Raw genomic sequence first — 16,798 nt, 5'->3', positions numbered from 1 at the left:
CCCTCCAGCAGACTGCCTCTTCCTTCCTTCATTCTGGTCTTCTCTAATGGCAGCGAGAGGCTGAAGCAGAGGCTTTCCTTTCTTCATTTCCATTAGCTCCCTGCTTGCTCCTTGAGTGATGTTCATGATGCAGAAAATGAGCTGAAAGAATCCACTGGAATTTAATCCTTTCTTACTTCAGTATTTTCTGCACTTCTTTCACCCCTTTACTAAGCATGCACATCCCGTGCTTCTGTGCTCGTGCTTTCCTTAATCTATGTATCCTTTTCTAGCTCTAGCAGAGGAGGCTGCCCTGGTCTCCCCTTTCCCGTTAACCACCGGCTGTAGCTTACCTTGGCTGTGTCTAGAACTTGCCATCGTATCGGGTCAGACTGACCTGCCTGTGAAGTCCTGGTTGCTACCGTCATCTCTTCTTCATGGTCTGTCCTGAGGTTGAGAGAGTCAGGAGTTGGTAGGGTATAGTTTCTGGGCAGCACCTTACCTGCCAGTCCGGGGCGTTAGTCTGGACACCCTGAATTTGTGGGTTTGTTCTAATTTGTCCAGGATTCAGACATTCGTCCTATTTAATAGTCACTTTTGTATAGCTGTCACAATTCACTGGGAACCTGTCTGTCACCACATTGCCCTTGTACTGCTGCCCTACTGCATGCTGCACTGGGGTTTATCGAGTACAGGTGAGCTGTGGGGAGGACCTGGATTGTTCCCCAGGGCCTGTCAGCTCCAAGCACAGCTGCTGGGGTGGGGAAGATGTCCCGTCTCTTCCCTAGACTGTGCTTATGAATAGCTCTCCATCTCGCTTCAGTTTTGAGGGCTAGGAAGGAGAGAATGGGTAGGGCTGAGCAAAACTACCCTTTTGCCTGACTTTAAAATATCTTGTGTTTGTTGGTCCAGGTAATTGGCCACAGTAACTTTGGGTCCATCAGGGCCACGACATGCGTGTATAAAGGTAAGGAGATAAACCATTGACGCTTTGAGAAGAGACCCCCGGGAGAGTGCATGGAGAGTTACAAAACTAAAGAGCTCAGGAAATCTTGAATATGGTCTAGATCTTGAGCCCTCTCTTCCCCAGTTCATCCACTGGCTTTTCCAGGAAGTCAGAAGGATGGAGGATTGTGTGGTGCCGGAGTGGAGGTGGGAGGGATCAAAGCTCGTTTGTGTGCCCCATTTATTTCTGTGGGAGCAGTGTCAGGTTTTGCTTCTCTTAACGACGAGCCAGGCATCAGGGATCGACTGTGTGGCATCTCTTTTTCTTGCAGGGAAATGGATTTATGAGGTGCTCATCTCCTCCCAGGGACTCATGCAGATTGGCTGGTGTACTCTCAACTGCAGATTTAATCAAGAGGTAGAGTAACTGCTGCATGTGGCACAGGGCTGCTCCGCGTTCCTCCACTGCTTTTTAGGTCAGTGCGGAGCATCGCGTTGGTGCTGTGTTCCTGCCCTGCTGGCATTTTGGGCCCAGCACACAGACTAGTGATACCAGGTCTGCTGTTTGAAATATCTTTACTAGACTCTCTGGTCTGTGTTCACAGCATGGTGTGCAGTGTGAAAACCTTGCACGCTGGGCGTGTTGCTGTGCTCTTGCTGCATGTAGCCACTGCTCTGTGTTGACTTTCAGGTGGTGTCTTCTCCATAGAGTGTGTGGGCCTGCAGTGCTGGCAGCCTGTCTCTCAGGATGCCCCTCAGCAGCTGGTGCTACGGGGCTTTTTTGCGCTGGAGAGGCAGGCTCAGGCTGGCTCTTCTCAGGCGCCGGGTGGGATGTTTGATGCTGGGAAGTGATGTCAGCTGCAGAGTTTCTCTAACTTGGCACTCTGCAGCATGTGAGAGGGGAGGTGGTGGGCATCCTGGGGGACTGCTTTGACAGAAGTTGGAAGGGTAGTATGCCAGTGTTATTCTTCTAATCCAAAAATGAGTAGAAGATGGTGTATTTCTCTGAAGCAAAGATCACAGGCCATTGGGTTCATGCCTAGAGTAAGGGCATTGCCCAGGCAGAGCATGTGTGCTGTCAGCCTCTCTCCCTGTCTGCTGATCTCCCCCTTAAAGCCAGCCTTGCAGTGAGAGGGATCCTCTGTGCTTGGTCTAGTCTGAGTCTTCTCTTTTGTACTTTGGTGCAGGAAGGAGTTGGAGATACGCCAGATTCATATGCGTATGATGGAAACAGAGTGCGCAAGTGGAACGTGACTACTACCAACTATGGCAAAGTGAGTTGCTGTCCTCCCAGGAACGGGACGTAGAATAAGCAGAAGAAAGAGGGTGGCTCCTTCTGCTCGATGGATTCTTCTGGGCCATGTGAAATGCCCTCAAGGTGTCCTCCCTCCTTCAGTCTGCTCTTGGGGAGGCTGCATGCCAGCGATTATTGGTACTTTAGAGGTGCTGGACATGTTATGTGGGAGTTTCGTTCAGCAGCCTCATCAGACTGATTCCTGGTGTAGTACTGCTATTGGGCTCTGGAAGGCTCTGGTTCTCTGTAGCACATCAGAGGATGATGCCATGTTGGGATAAATATATGTCTGATCCTGTGCATGTTCCTAATGCTGGAGGGAAAAAGGATCCCAATCGGTGGCTTATGTGCAGCTTCCAGAAGTGTCTGAGAATGCCATGTGAGCTGCTGTGAGAAGGAACTCTCTCTTCTTCAACCCTGAATGACAAGGGATTGGTTGGGGTGCAGTCTTTCTTCTGATATGGGAACAGCCTGGATATATGTTTAATCTTTTCTCTCCCTTTACTGCAGTCTTGGGCAGCAGGAGACATCGTCAGCTGTCTGATAGACCTTGATGAGGGCACCATTGCTTTCTGCTTGTAAGCATCTTTGCCTAGTTCCTGCTTTGTTGATGTCTGTGTGTAACGTAAAGGTTTCCTAGCTGCTCAGCAGGTTGCTGAGCCATATTTCTGCCCTCTCCACTTTAAGATCCTTGGTAGTTCCAGCCTTTGCTTTTCTACTTTGTGTTCAGTAACCATCTAAATGGGTTGTTGAGTCTCCTAAATTCAGGTGAGAGCATTTGGCAGAAAGACATTTAAGCCACAAAGTCTGTATAAACTTTGCTAGCGTTTTGGAGGGGAGGGTGTTTCTCGTGATGCTTAATACTACAGTTGGCTGAGCCACGCTGATTGCTTTTGTGGCCAGTGTAGACCTTGCCTGTCCTAGATTTCACAAGGAGCTGTGGAAAGGCTGAGAAATCTCCAGCCTTCAACTCCCATACACAATGGATAGAGACCGGCTCAAATAAGAATTGTTCTCTGTCCCTACACTACAGCCCGAGACAAGTCAGATGGAATTAAAACCTGTTAGATGCTCCATGTCATCTTTTAGAGAGGAGTAGATTGAGAACATTGTCCTTCTGTTTTCACCAATGTCAAATGGATGAGGCCAAACATGTAACCTGCCTTTAAAATGTCTTGCTGGTTAGCTGTCTCATAAGGTAATATATTGTAATAATATAATATCATATAAGAATATAACCCAAACCAAATGGGTTGCCCTTGGAGTCGAGTGGGACCCTGCATATTGTGCAGACTCTCGTGCCTTCCTGTGCCGTTGTATGGAAATGGGAGTGCTGCTGTGCTTCCCTGGCTGTTACTCAGCAAAGCTGCTACGTTTGCGTGTGTGCCAGGTTAAGCGTGACAGGAGGTATGACTGACTGATGTGTCTGTGTTGGCAGGTTGCTGGGAGGGAAAGCGGATACCTGAGTTGCCCAGTTGACCTCAAAACCCTCCTACTGTGACTCAAATCTCGTGGGTTTTCCTTCTTTCAGGAACGGCGTATCTCTGGGAACTGCTTTTGACAACATCACGAGGGGTGCTGGAATGGCTTACTTCCCTGCAATCAGCCTCTCGTTCAAAGAGTCCGTTGCTTTTAACTTCGGGAGCCGTCCACTCCGATATCCTTTGGGTGTGGGGAGAGGAGGTCTGAAGGGAGAAGAGCTTGTCCTGAGATCACATTTGGAGGCTGTAGGCTATGCATACCTGACTGCAATTCACTTTCTTCTGTTGGCACTTGTGTGCAGAGCAGGGTCAAGGAGAGAAGAAACGGGTTATTCCTCAGCTGCAGGGCACACAAACATCAGTGCCGGTCCACAACAGTTTCTGAAACGAGATTTGCTTTCAGCTCTGAATCAGCAGCTGCAGGCTGCCCGTTCCCAGGTGCTCAGACCCTTCTGAGATCTCGCTCTCCAGCTTTGGAAACCCTAATGCTGCTGTGCCGCTGAGCCGCTTGGCCACTGGTCTCCTCTACCCCCAGACACGCAGGACCTCTGATACGGCGTTGGTGTTACCTGCTGCCTTCCTGTGCGAGTGCTGGAACCTGCAGCTCCTGTCAGAGCAGTCCTGGGTGTGCCTGTTGATAGCTGTAGTGGAGGCTCCTGTGGGTCCTTCTGATGAGAGCAGAAGTGTGGTGTGAAATACTTGCTGCTTGCAGTATTGAGGAAGTGGGGTTAAGAGCTTGTTGGCTTATATCCATTTAGAAGGCACTGTCATGTGAACCGTGACTGAGGCATCTGTGGGTATAAAGTGAGATGGAGACAGTCTTTCCTTGCACAAACAGAAGTCATCCTGAAAGGATCAGATTGCATTTTACCTTAACTTGTGCCTACTTATCCAGTGGAAGGTTACCGCCCCTTGCAAGATCCTCCCATGTCGGACCTAGTGAAGGCTCGCAAGCTGTTAGGCTACTTGAAGAATGTGATCCATACCGGAATAGATGTGCCGGTAGGCTGGTGTCACTGGGTGGATCTGTGGGACGCCATGCTGGGAAACGTGGTTCTGCACTTCTCAGCACATGCTGGCAGCGCAGATGCTTCCACACACTTGAGAGTCTAAATGCTTGCATGCTTTTGCATGGGGCATGCGTGTCCCTGGAGCTCTTTGGCTTGCAGAATGGGATTCCTGATAGTTCCAGGACTTAAGTTAAATCGTACTGGGCTTTGTTATTCTCGGTCCTATGAAGTTTCATTCCTAGTATACAAGGGCTAATGTTTGCTGGGCTCAGAACTGCTGGATTTTGCAGCCTTGAAAGAAGTTTGTTCACATCCTAAACTTTTTATTGATGTCCCAGTGCAGTGGTGTGGTGAAATTCTGTCAGGTCTGCCTTGAGAACTGTTCTGGCTGTGGCACTGTTCTGCTAGGGTAAGAGATGATCTGTATATGCCCAAAGCATAGCGAACACTACCTGCTGTGGTCTTGGCTTGAATGGAGGCCTGCTTTACTAGTTGACCTCCTCTGTAGGGATTCCCATTTACAAATTATCATGTTGGAAAAAGGATTGTCAAGGTGCATGCATGTGGCTGACAGTAACTGACATCTGGACTGCACTGCAGCTCTCCAGAGGCAAGGGCCTGGCTACTTTGCCATCCTTAATTCCTGTGTTCAAGTTTTTCAGTGCAGTCAGGCATGGGCCAGCAAACAGTGGCTGCTCCAGGCCTCCAGTTCATTCAGTCGTTGGCGTATGGGTGGATTCGACTGGATCCAAGCCGTATGTTTTTCTGGCTTTGTCATTGCAGGAGGGGAAGCTGGTGGAGAAGGACACATCCATGTGGCAGCTGCAAGGAGAACCCACAGTGCTGATTACACTAGCCCACATCTTCAATTATTTGTCTCCTCTCATGGTGAGTTTTGCCTGCCCATTGCAAGCTTTTGTAGGTGCCTGGTATTGTGCTTGCAAGGGGAGGTAAACCTCAGCTTTCGCTGGGAACTGACTATGCCTTGGAGGACTGTTGACCTGGCTCTCTGTCTGCAGTGCAAGGTGTACCTGGTGGAAGATGTGCTCATGACCTTCCTGTTGAGCATCCTTGAGCGAGGAGGGGCAGTGGAGGCCCATCCCCTTATTCAACAGCTGCTGGATCTGATGTGGCTTCTTATGGAGGTGAGTTCCTAGGGTGCTGGTTCCTCCCCAGGGATCACAGGGAGACCATGGGAGGTGCTAAGGACAGGAGCCTTTCCTAGAAAATACTGGCAGCGATCAGCTTCTTGCCTTTCCTGCTGACAAGATCCCTTTTTTTGTGGTAGACCAGCCTCTCATGTAGCTCATCTGGCTGCTGCTTCATACCCAGGGAATGAGGGTCAAATGCAGTGTGATTAGACACTGGCAATGAGCTAAGGCATTGCTAAGCTTTTCCTGCTGCTAAAGGAACTGGTGATGTTGAATTATTTCCTGCTTCTGGGAGCATCAGATTCATCAATAAAACAAGAGCTGGTCTCTTGGATGTTGTTAATGCTTATGTGACACTGCAGGCCTTCGCAGCTAGCCACTGGGAAGCTGCTGCTGCTGGCGTGCTGGGATGGTTACACAGAGCCAGTCACTGCCAGAGATCCGCTTGGAGACAGCGTGTCTGCCCTGTGGGGTAACAGTTAAGATACGGGCACTGGCCCAGGCAGCTGTCATGAAAAGTTTAACTGAAAAATTTCATGAGCACCTCAAGCTCATTATCTTAGAAGTGAACAGTCTGGTAGGACTGGTGTGTGTGTGTGTGTAAGAGTGGGCTCTCATCCTGCTGGTTGGCTATGAGTTGGACTCAGAAAGACAGCTCTTCCATCGTCACATTTACACCAGAGTAACTTCTTTCGTTTCTGGGTTGGTTCTGCCAACGCTGTGTGTTGGGTAGGTTCAGGGGATACAGGGGCGGGTGACTCAGCCCAGCTAAATAGGACCTGGGACTTTGACTTTTTGTAGATGACTTTTGGGTTGGTTTTGCTAATACAGAAGCTTGTTTCCCCGTAGCAAAGGGATGGCACCACCTTCTGCTCAGACTCTTTCTTGTTGAATCAGATGGACAAACACTGTGGCTTCAGAGCATCTGCTTTTTCAGTTCAGAAGTGAATGCTTCCTTCCAGGGCCGCACTCCAAGAGCTGTAGCTGTTTCTGACTCTGTGCTGATGCTGTTCAATGTGTTTCTTATTTTCTCAGGAGTATGAAGTGCATGAGTGCCTCAAGCAGCTACTGATGTCCCTGCTGCGGGCTTACAGGTTCTCTCCTATCATCCCAGACCTGGGATTACAAGTGAGTTGCCCTTCTGAATCCCAGGAATCTGTGATTAGCCAGCTTCTGTTGTGTCCCCTTGTCCAAAGGTACACAATGTTTTGGATTTTGCAGTTTTTGGATTCAGAGATAGGAGTTCTGTAACACTGTACCTATTAGAGTGTCATATCCTCTTCTGTAGATGGAGTCACTTTTGCTTCTCCTGTTTCCCTAGATTCACTACCTCCGGCTCACTATTGCAGTCTTGAAGCATGAGAAATCCAGGAAATACTTACTCAGCAATGTTCTGTATCCTTTGTGCCTCCTCTATTCTCAGTTCTCCCTGCCCTCGATAATGCAGCCAAGGAGACCGCAAGGATTTGCGGGTCCTGGGAGGGAGAAGCCACCCTATCTTTGAGAGATCATTTCTAATTTTTCAGGTCTCCTCTATCTGCCTGACACCATTCTTTACAAAGTCCTGCTTTGAGGAGGGGAAGCAGTGCCATATAGTTCATATCCTACTAACACACAGGACTTCATTTCTACCAGACTGACCTGTCTAATGTCCCTGGAGTAAAATTGCTTTCAGAGCAGTCCAGCTGCCACCCTAGCATGTGGGCAGCTGCTGTGATAACTGCATGGGGCTTCTCCCAGGAGAAGGGGGCTCTGGATATTGCAGAGACTTAAGTGGTTGTTTGGGAAGGGGTCTCTTATCTCAGCTCTGGAAACACACCCTGTACCTTCTCCCATCATAGCTTCTGTGCTTGCTTTAACTTGGCTGCAGCTTCGACGTGCTCCGTTCGGTCGTGTTCTTCTACATTAAGAGCCCGCTGCGCGTGGAGGAGGCTGGTTTGCAGGAGCTCATTCCCACAACATGGTGGCCAAACCGCTTCACCAAGGAGGTGAGCAAGGGCACATCCGCCAAGGAGACTGAAGGAATTCTGTGGCCTGCTGTCCCCATCGTTTTCTGGCTGAGGAAGGTGGATGGCCCATGTTTCCAGCTGCATTAGCGCTGGTGGACTCTGCAGAGCTGTGTGAGAGTTGTAGTCTCTCCATTGCCCTGTCATCTTCATTATCCCTTAGAGGGGACATATGGGGTGTGTTGCTCAGGACAGGGGAGGGGGACAGTTTTCTGTGGCAACAGATTTGGAAGGGAACATCACAGCATCTAAGGAGCTGCAGGTTGACTTGGGTGTCCTCAAAATATCTCCTGCCCTTACTCGTTACAAGGCCGGGGAAGGCCTGTTGAGGTGTGCTGCCAGCTGCAGTCACACACACTGGCACATTGTTTCAGGGAGTGTCTGCTTTCCATCTGGCAAGACATTTTCCCCGTGCAGTGATCTCCTACTAATCAGTGCCTGTCCCCCAACCAGGGCAAGGAGAGTAAGGAGGTGAAGGACGAGAGTGCTGAGGAGAGACTGAGGCGGCGGGCATATGAAAGAGGCTGCCAGCGGCTCAAGAAACGCATTGAAGGTCTGTGAGGAAGGGAGGAATTGCTGGGATCCCATACCTTTCGTGCAGCCAGGGTGACTGACCCTTGAGCTGTTTCCAAATCCCCTTCGCGACCTGAAGTCCGGCTGTGCTCCTGCCGGGACAGGCTGTGCTACAGAGGTAGGGGCCAGCTGTGCCGTTATTAGGTGGAGGGCATTGTTTATCAGCCGTGGATGAATTTATTGCTAGGTGGCATAGGAGAAAATTCTCACAGTGATGGGATTAGCATTCTGCTGGCACCAGTTCTCCCTGGGCCCCCTCTGCTGAGGGGACAGCCTTTCTCCTGGGGACAGGGTACCGCAATTGGGGTTAATGTGGGTAGTTGCTCGCCAGTGCATTTTTTGTGATGGCAGATGTGTCCCCATTTTAGTGGTGGAAGGTCTCCAGGTTCAGATTCTGAAGCTGCTGCTGAACAACAAGGACAGAGGAGGGGTAAGTGCTCTGTGGGTCTTTTGCTACAGTATCTTCACATCACAGGACCTGTAAGGCATAGATTTACCATCTGCTTTTCTTCTTGCCAGGGGGAAGCCTCCAGATACATCTTCCTAAACAAATTCCGCAAGTTTCTTCAGGAAAACGCTAGCAACAGAGGGGTAAGTAAGAAGGCCAGCCTTCCAGCAAGCCTCACCCTGAGAGCTCTCTGGCACCTTCAGGTTGGGAGCTCTGCACTTTCGGCTGGGCTGCTTCCAGCAGTGATCGACTGAGGTCTGGATGTGGCAGGGAGTGGGGAGAAGAGACAAGATCTGAGGCTAGAAACCGGGCAGTTTATCCAAGTTCTGTGCAGTGATTTATGGGAAAGCAGTGCTTGGGAATGGACTTGGGTGGGATCTGAACGTCCTCCCGAAACATCTCAGGGAGCACAGCTGTGGAGTGCTCTGCCACAGCTGGCCTGCTGGCTTTGTCATCATCTTCACTGCCTGGGGGGGACAGTTCTTCTGGCCCTGGATCAGGCTGTTGGCCTGGAGCTTTGGGCGGTAGGCATCCACGGTTTCAGGAAACCCTTTCTTCACCTGCGTCTCTGTGTTCATGATCAGCCCCATCTTTCGTGGTGGAGCATGTGCTATCCATCCTACTCTGTCAGACCAGCTCCTTGTTTCAGGGCACAAGACTTTCTAGAGGTGGGAACTGCTGCCTGCTGTCAGGGCTGGGCTCTCTACTGGTGCTGGAAGCTAGAGATGACAGCAAGGCTGAGAACATGAAGTTTCTGCCTGCTCCATGTGGCCACTGGGACTAAGACGCACTTTCACACCTGCCCTGGTGGCTGAACTCTCATTCTCGCCCTAGAACTTGACCGTGTTGTGCCCGCCAGAGTACATGGTGTGCTTCCTGCACCGGCTTATCACAGCTCTGCGTTTCTTCTGGGATGGCCACAAGGCGAAGACCCCTGCCGCAATGAGCAGTGAAGGTAAGGCCTGGAGGAGAAGCTTTGAAGGCATTTCTGTGGTTGGGATGAGGTTTACCTCTTGGCAGTGCTCTTCAGGTTGCTGGAAATTTTCTGTTTCTGATGAGTGCTTGAGCCTTCTGTCACCCTGTGTCTGTAGTTCCCAGTCACCTTGGGAAATTGCTGTGTGCAGATCTATTCCAGTTAACGTCCAGACCTGAGGCTTGCAAAGGAGCACCTGTACTGTTTGCTAGTTCCCCACGTATATTCTGGAGCAGAGTCTGGTATTGATTATGGCTCTGTAGAAGGGTAGCTTAGTGATCCCATAGTCAAAGTTTAGGGGAAGAAATTTGTCTGGTTTTGTGATTCCTAGACTGTGGAGTTAAGGGAAAACCAAGTCAATGCCAGTTGCTTTCCAGCCCTCAAACCTGCCTTGCCTGTCCTGCCGTGATCTGCTTGGCACTCTCTTTGCTTATGTTAGGCTGACAAGCCCTGTGGGACTAAGTGACAAAGCTGGAGTAGCCAGGTGGAGAGCTGACAATGATCTGATTTTCTGATGATCCAGTTTCCCCCTGTGACTTTGGCTGGGAGGGAGGAAGTGCTGGGAGGCTTGTTGTCCATGGCCATCAGTTGTTCCTGTTTCTGCGTGGATCTTATACTTGATTCACTGTGGAAATCACCCCTGCCTTAATGGCTTGTGCTTTTACGACAACAAAGTTGTCACTTGATGAAGGTCCATGCTGGGCCCTGGGGTCTGTCTTAGGAGGAGTTACATGTCTGCGTGGGTCCTGTGCATGGGACTCAAAAAACCAAATCTCCTTCTCTGCTTCAGAGGCGTATGTACCTCCTCAACTCTTCTATAATGGGAAGGTGGATTATTTTGACCTTCAGCGACTTGGAGGCCTCCTGTCTCATCTTAAGAAGACTCTGAAAGGCAAGTGCTCTCATTTCCAGTACCTGCATCCAGGTCCTGGCTGGGGTTCACCCAAGAGACATCCCAGGGAAGGAGCCATGGGTAATGAAATGTGGTCAAATTTAAGGAGAGGAGACTTGGATTTTATTGAGGTGCAAGTTACACTGAAGAAGACACCCATCCCTCTTGGGTGGAGGTCTTTGTATCCCTGAATGGGGCCTGTGGCTGGTGGAGGAAAGGAGGTAGTCTGGAATACCCTGTGATGTGGTGCTCTTGCTGCACCACAGCTGAGGGCTGGGAGCTGTCAAAGCGCTGACTGTCGGCCTGGCTCTGCTGGGTGTGGGGGATGTCCAGGATTTACTGGCTGTACCGCGCCAGGCAAGCAGTAGCAGCCCATGTATGTACTGCAGCTGTGTGTTTGTCTACTCTGGCAGCAGACTTTCAAACTCAGACCATTAACTTTATCCCAGCCGAAAGCAGGACATCTGTTTGGAAGGGTTAGAAACCCCTTGCCTTTCCGTTGGGCTTGGTTTGTCTCTGGTTTCTGACTAATGTGACACTTGCCTTTGTCTCAGATCTCTCTTCTCCTTCCCCAGTGTGTTTGCAAGATTAGGACTATTTTCTTGTTCTCAAGTTGATCCCTGGCTGTTCAAAATTAGATTATTTGACTTGAGAACCATGTAATCTCCTCTGGTCTCTTACCAAGGTCTTCCTGGCCAGCTTTAAAGACAGGGATATGGACTAGACGACACGTTGTTCAGGCCTTGTACAGCATGGCTGTCAGCACAGCCTTCCTCTGGGCTGAGAATGGTTTCTGGTCTGCATCTCAGTCCTAGTGACTTGTGGACGTATCATGGGACAGCAAAGAATAGCTGGAGGCTTAACAAATGGTCTCAGGCCCTGAGTTTCCTTCCCTACGATAGTCCAGTTTGGACATGGCAGTTGTCTCCTGGCTCCTCAGTTCTGTTTGTTGCTGGTAGGAGCAGGAACAGAAGTGGGTCCTGGGTGAGCAGTACTCATCAGTGCTTGGCCTCTGCTGTGTTAGCAAGGGCAGACCTGTTCCACATAAGAAAGCCTCGGGGGAAGGTGAGCTTGTTATGATGCAGCGTCCGACTTTACTGGCTGCTTCTCTGCTGCCAAGAAGCAGGGAAGAGGATGAGGCTAGGGCTGCCTCATGGGAAGCACAGGGTGACCCCTGCATTCACAGCTGCTTTGGTGTGTTCTGTGCAGATGACCTGGCTGCAAAAGCCAATGTCCTGATCGACCCTGCCGAGCTGCAGGCAGTGACTATGGATGATCTTGATGAAGACGAGGAATCGGCAACATCGGCAGCACAGGTGAGCCATGTGATTGTTATTCACCTGCGGGTGCCGTGGTGCCAGGGCAGCAAGCTCAGCCTCTGGCTAGAAAAGCTTTGCTTTAGAGGAAGGCGGTGTCCGGGCCAGGACTGTAACCAGTCCATGGGCGACCAGATGAACAGCTGCACTTACATGAGGGTCACTGGAGGTCAGCAAGGTCCTGGGTGCACCAAGTTTGAGCAGCAAAATTTTCTTTGCCCTGCTCTCTCACTATCCAGTGATCTGAATATGCCCCCTCCCCTCCATAGCAGCTGTTGGTGCTTGCATTTGGAAAGGTGCAAGGCAACTGCAGATAGAGCAGCTTTTCGCTGTGCAGATCTGCTGATTGTACCTGGCCCGTGCCCTTAGAGGGAGGAATATCCATTTGCTAACCTGGCACTGCTGCTCCAGCCATGATAGCAAGGGTGTCTGCTCACCTTCCAGTGGCCACTGTGCATCTATACCAACCTCCTTGCACAGACAAGGGTGGAGTAGCAGGCAGTGAAACAGCAAGAGCTGTTCCTGTCTTGATTTCTTTTCAGTCCCAGCGTCCCTCTGCTGCCCTGGCCATTGGTGGAGCTCTTGCCAGACCTGGCTGGCTCAGCTCCCCCACTCTGGGCCGCGCCAACCGCTTCCTCAGCACAGCAGCCGTCAGCCTGATGAACCCACGGCGGCCTCTTGGCACGCTGGACAAGATCAAAGTGCGCACGTTAAGTGTGGAGCAGCGGACAGAGGAGGATAGTGAGTACTTCTGCTGCATGCTAGCGTGGCCCAGGTGGTCTCTGGGAGAACGGTGTCTTCCAGCTCCCAGTACTCTCAAGAGGAACGCAGTCTGTTTACTGCCAGCATTGCTCCTTCGCATCCTCATGGTATGCTGACCCCTTTGCCATCCTGAACATGGCACTGGTGATGCTGTCACACTATGTGTAAGGAGATACTGCCTTGGTTCCTGCAAGTGCAGCGAGACTTTGCAGGAAGGTAGTTCAGAGGCAGCTGTAGCCACGTTTGCTCTGAACACAGACCAGCTGGAGGATGACCTGTGCAGTAGCAGCACCGTTGCTGTTGGGTTGGGCCAGGCAGGCCTCTGAAGCATGCACAGGGCTCAAGGAAGTGGGACTTGCATGGCCTGGGTCTGTTTGAAGAGATGTGGCAGGTCAACCTGATGCAGGCAGTGAGATGGGGATGGTGTGTTTGTGTATCTGGTGGGGCTGGGAAGGACCACGGTGTTACAGAGGCACAGCAGGGCTTTGGCTTCAGAGAGGCGCAGTTAGAAGTGGAGGTGACAAAATGCCTTGCTAAGAGTTTCTCACTTGTCTTGGGGATGCATTGCAGTTGAAGGCAGCCATGGAAATGAAGGTCTCTTAGTGGGCAGACCCCCAGAGGAGCCAGACCAACCCATCACAGAGAACTCCCTTCTAGAAGTCCTGGATGGGATAGTGATGATGTACAACCTCAGTGTCCACCAGCAGCTTGGGAAGGTAAGCGGGACGTGCTATGCAGGAATCTGTTCCCCCAGCCTCCATGCTGCTACACTGAGCCTCTGTTTTCTGCCTGTTTTAGTGACTCTGTGTGCCCCTTCCTTCTCCTCCCAACCCCCATGGGGGAGCTGGTGCATGCTTGTGTGTCTAGGGAAAAATATACCCTCATTTATTGTTGGAATCTGCTTGGTTTTCAGATGGTTGGTGTGTCAGATGACGTGAATGAGTACGCCATGGCACTGAAAGACACAGAGGAAAAAATCAGCCGCTGCCCAAAGAGGGTAAGTGTCTATGGACTCCCAGTTTACTTCTCTGGTAGACGCTCAGTATCTGGCAAAAAGGGTGAAGCACGGTGGGTGATTTCTAGCCCTGAAGCAGCCCGTGTCTTGGATGGGGTAGTAACCCATGCCTGGAGCTGGCAGCTGCATTTCATACCGTGCCAACCCATCGTACCACTGTCTCAAGGAACAGAGGGACTGAAGCAACTGCTTTGGTTTCTCCTGGACAAGCCGTGGCAGCTTGCAAACCTGCATATGCTACAGACACCTCGGAGCCAGTGTTCTGGGGTGGGGACCCACCAGTGCTGGACTGGGGACATATCTGTCCTATTCCAGCTGCCAGAGACTGAGTGTGTCTGATGATGCGCTAAGAGAGTTTCTGACAGTAGTTGACCCTCAAGCTGCCACCCACACTGGACCAGCATCTGCATCATGCCTTGTGGGCTGCAGCTGAGACTAGTAAGTACTTTGTAGCACTGATACCCACTCCCTCCGCAGAAAGGCTGACCCCTTTCACTCCTGCCAATACTCCCTAGCTAGCCCCAAGGTGGTATTTGCGTTTGCACTGTTTGTCCAGCCCTGGAAAAGGATGCTATAAATGACAGTGACATCTGCCCTCACATCTCTGCACTCTTTTCAGAGGAGAGACATCCACGAGGAACTGCTAAAGAGCCAGAAGGTCTTCTCTGAGAAGCTCAATCACCTAAGCCGACGCCTCGCCTGGATAAATGTCACCATTTATTCAAAGGTGGGCAGGAGCATAATGTAAGCAGCTCAGAGGAGACCAAGCAAGTTGAGCCTCTGTATCTGTGCCGCTCGATTCGCATGGCACAAATGTTGTTGTCCCTGGTGTTGGAGCAATGCTGAGGATCTGTGGGGCTTATTTTTCCCTTCTTGTGCATCAGAGACTCCTTCCTAGGCTTGGACACCCTCCTGTCCCAGGCTTGGTCCCGTGGTGTTCACTAGGACACAGTCCAGTCTGTTCTGAGCTGTGCGTGGTTCTGTAGGCGTTCCCTTGGGGCATCAGGCCTCTGCACTGCAGACAGCAGAGTGCAGGTCAAAGGGAGATTCAGTTCTCGGGGCATGTCCAGAGGATTGAGGCTCCTGTGGACCATTTCCCTGAGCTGTGCTGTGTGTCACAGGGAGAGACCTTCACTAATGCTCCTCTGCCTGATAGTTGCAGGATCCAAGCCTAGGGGTTTTTGTTCAGGTGTTCTTCCCTTCTTCACTTCGTTCCCCTGTAGAGAGAGTGCATTCTACATTTAGTAACACAGTGACTCTTTGCACAGGTTCTTCCCTGCATCGCTGTTTTCCAGGATAAAGTCTCTGGTCTGTTTTCTCACAAGCAGTTTGTGCTCTTACACTCTGCAGAACTCCTCTTCCTGTCTTCCCTTGCACATTGCCGTGCCCCATCTGTGCACGCAGGTTTTTTTGTGCTGGAGGAGAAGACACGTTTCCCTGAACAAGCAGGGGCAGGAGGGTCTCTGCATGTGCCCCGGATGTAAACAGGGAGGGGACGAACATGTCTATGACCACGTCTGGCAGAGCTGCGGTGGCTGGTGCTGACTGACGCATGCTTTGCTCGTCCCTTCCTTCACTTGCAGAGCAGGACTGCAAGGCACAGTGCTGCGCTGCAGAAGCTCTCCAGCTGCATTAGCATAGACCATGCTTGCCAGAAAATAAACCTTTCTTCCCAGACTGGTCTTGTAAAGCTGAGGGACGTCACCAGGGTGCGTTGCAGGTATTGCTGCGAAGGGCCATGCAGAAACACTATTTATGTCTCTAGATGATCTATTGTCGTATTAAATGCAGGTGCCCGCCTCCCGTCAGGGGTGCGGTGTCACCTTTCTGGATGAATCAGCAGCATCTGGGAGCGAAGGTTACAGCCTTCCCCGCTTGTGCTCCTGTCCTGGTCTGCATGGCCCGCAGAGAGAGCAGGTCACTGGCTGGCTCAGGCTGTGAAAGATATCCCAGGAGCGAGCGAGCTTGCTCTGGAGAGGAGTGTGGCTGCACGGAGGAGCTTGTCCATATTGCCTGTACCTTCGGGGCTCCGTCTCACAGCCATCACTGGTCCCCACTGTTTCCCAATGGAGACATCCACCCAGCGGGCTCCTGCGTCCCAGGCACTTGTGTGCAACAGGGGGACACATCTGTATGAGCGTTGCAGGCATTGCTGATGCTGATGGAGAGAAAGAGACTGGTTCTTGCTAGAGGTGAAGTCCCGCTCTGTGCTGAGGTGCCAGAGCTCCGGAGAGGCGGCTCCTTCCTCTGGGGAATTGGTCACTACTTTATTCTGAGCTGAAGGATTCAAGTTTAGACAAAAGGGAGCGCTACAGCATAAAAACACTCTTAGTTTTCAAGTAGAGAATCTTGTCTTCAAAACATTACTGTGGGAAGACCATTTCAGCTTACTTTGTTACAACACTGTACTTATCCGTTACACTGTGGGTAATCATATCTTTGTAGCCTTGTAGGCGTTCTTCTAGCTTGGTAATACCTGAGACGATGTTTCAAGGTTATTGAGTCTTAATAGAACCAAATGGAGCTTTCTTTGCCTGAATGTTGTCTGCACAATTGCTTTTTGTCCTGAAAGCAACAGTTGAGCTGTGTGTCAGTGTCAAGATAAAGATGTCTTTTGGTTGATTTACAGTAGCTCAGTCTAATTTACAGAGCAAATCTGTGTAAATCTCCTAAAGATGGTGGCAACATATTTAGAAAAGACACGAAGCAAATGAAGTCGCTTATCTGCACCTCTGATTATAATGTTGTTTTTAATTAGAAGTGTAACCCTCCTCCATCCATTTTTATGCAAAATGCTATTGCTTATGATATTTCTTGGCATTGCAGGATATGAAATAATATTTCCTCTTTTTATGGCTGCTTTAGTGCTGATTTTTATAGCTTAAAAGCTATGTAGATGTGCTTAAATTTCCTGTTTTTAATTTAGGACCCTCTGAGTTTTGCTAGAGAAGCA

General features: G+C 50.6%; 1 protein-coding gene across 7 annotated transcripts in view; it reads left to right on the top strand.

Annotated features, from left to right (window-relative positions):
• The window catches only part of RNF123 (ring finger protein 123), a 53,173-nt gene that overhangs the window by 9,575 nt on the left and 26,800 nt on the right, over window positions 1-16,798 (top strand). For all 7 annotated transcript variants that reach the window (XM_075432351.1, XM_075432348.1, XM_075432349.1 and 4 more), the window contains 21 exons: window positions 892-946; window positions 1,257-1,342; window positions 2,112-2,198; window positions 2,729-2,796; window positions 3,750-3,875; window positions 4,587-4,701; window positions 5,493-5,597; window positions 5,729-5,854; window positions 6,896-6,988; window positions 7,182-7,255; window positions 7,731-7,848; window positions 8,320-8,419; window positions 8,808-8,869; window positions 8,959-9,030; window positions 9,722-9,842; window positions 10,651-10,752; window positions 11,962-12,068; window positions 12,611-12,809; window positions 13,401-13,546; window positions 13,744-13,827; window positions 14,465-14,572. In XM_075432351.1, the coding sequence (XP_075288466.1) occupies window positions 892-946; window positions 1,257-1,342; window positions 2,112-2,198; window positions 2,729-2,796; window positions 3,750-3,875; window positions 4,587-4,701; window positions 5,493-5,597; window positions 5,729-5,854; window positions 6,896-6,988; window positions 7,182-7,255; window positions 7,731-7,848; window positions 8,320-8,419; window positions 8,808-8,869; window positions 8,959-9,030; window positions 9,722-9,842; window positions 10,651-10,752; window positions 11,962-12,068; window positions 12,611-12,809; window positions 13,401-13,546; window positions 13,744-13,827; window positions 14,465-14,572 (2,154 nt within the window). The remainder of the gene's footprint in view (window positions 1-891; window positions 947-1,256; window positions 1,343-2,111; window positions 2,199-2,728; window positions 2,797-3,749; window positions 3,876-4,586; window positions 4,702-5,492; window positions 5,598-5,728; window positions 5,855-6,895; window positions 6,989-7,181; window positions 7,256-7,730; window positions 7,849-8,319; window positions 8,420-8,807; window positions 8,870-8,958; window positions 9,031-9,721; window positions 9,843-10,650; window positions 10,753-11,961; window positions 12,069-12,610; window positions 12,810-13,400; window positions 13,547-13,743; window positions 13,828-14,464; window positions 14,573-16,798) is intronic.

Source organism: Opisthocomus hoazin, chromosome 11, assembly GCF_030867145.1.
Source record: "Opisthocomus hoazin isolate bOpiHoa1 chromosome 11, bOpiHoa1.hap1, whole genome shotgun sequence".
Taxonomy (NCBI): domain Eukaryota; kingdom Metazoa; phylum Chordata; class Aves; order Opisthocomiformes; family Opisthocomidae; genus Opisthocomus; species Opisthocomus hoazin.
Note: the sequence above shows the minus strand (reverse complement) of the source record. Positions and strands in the feature narration are given on the sequence as shown.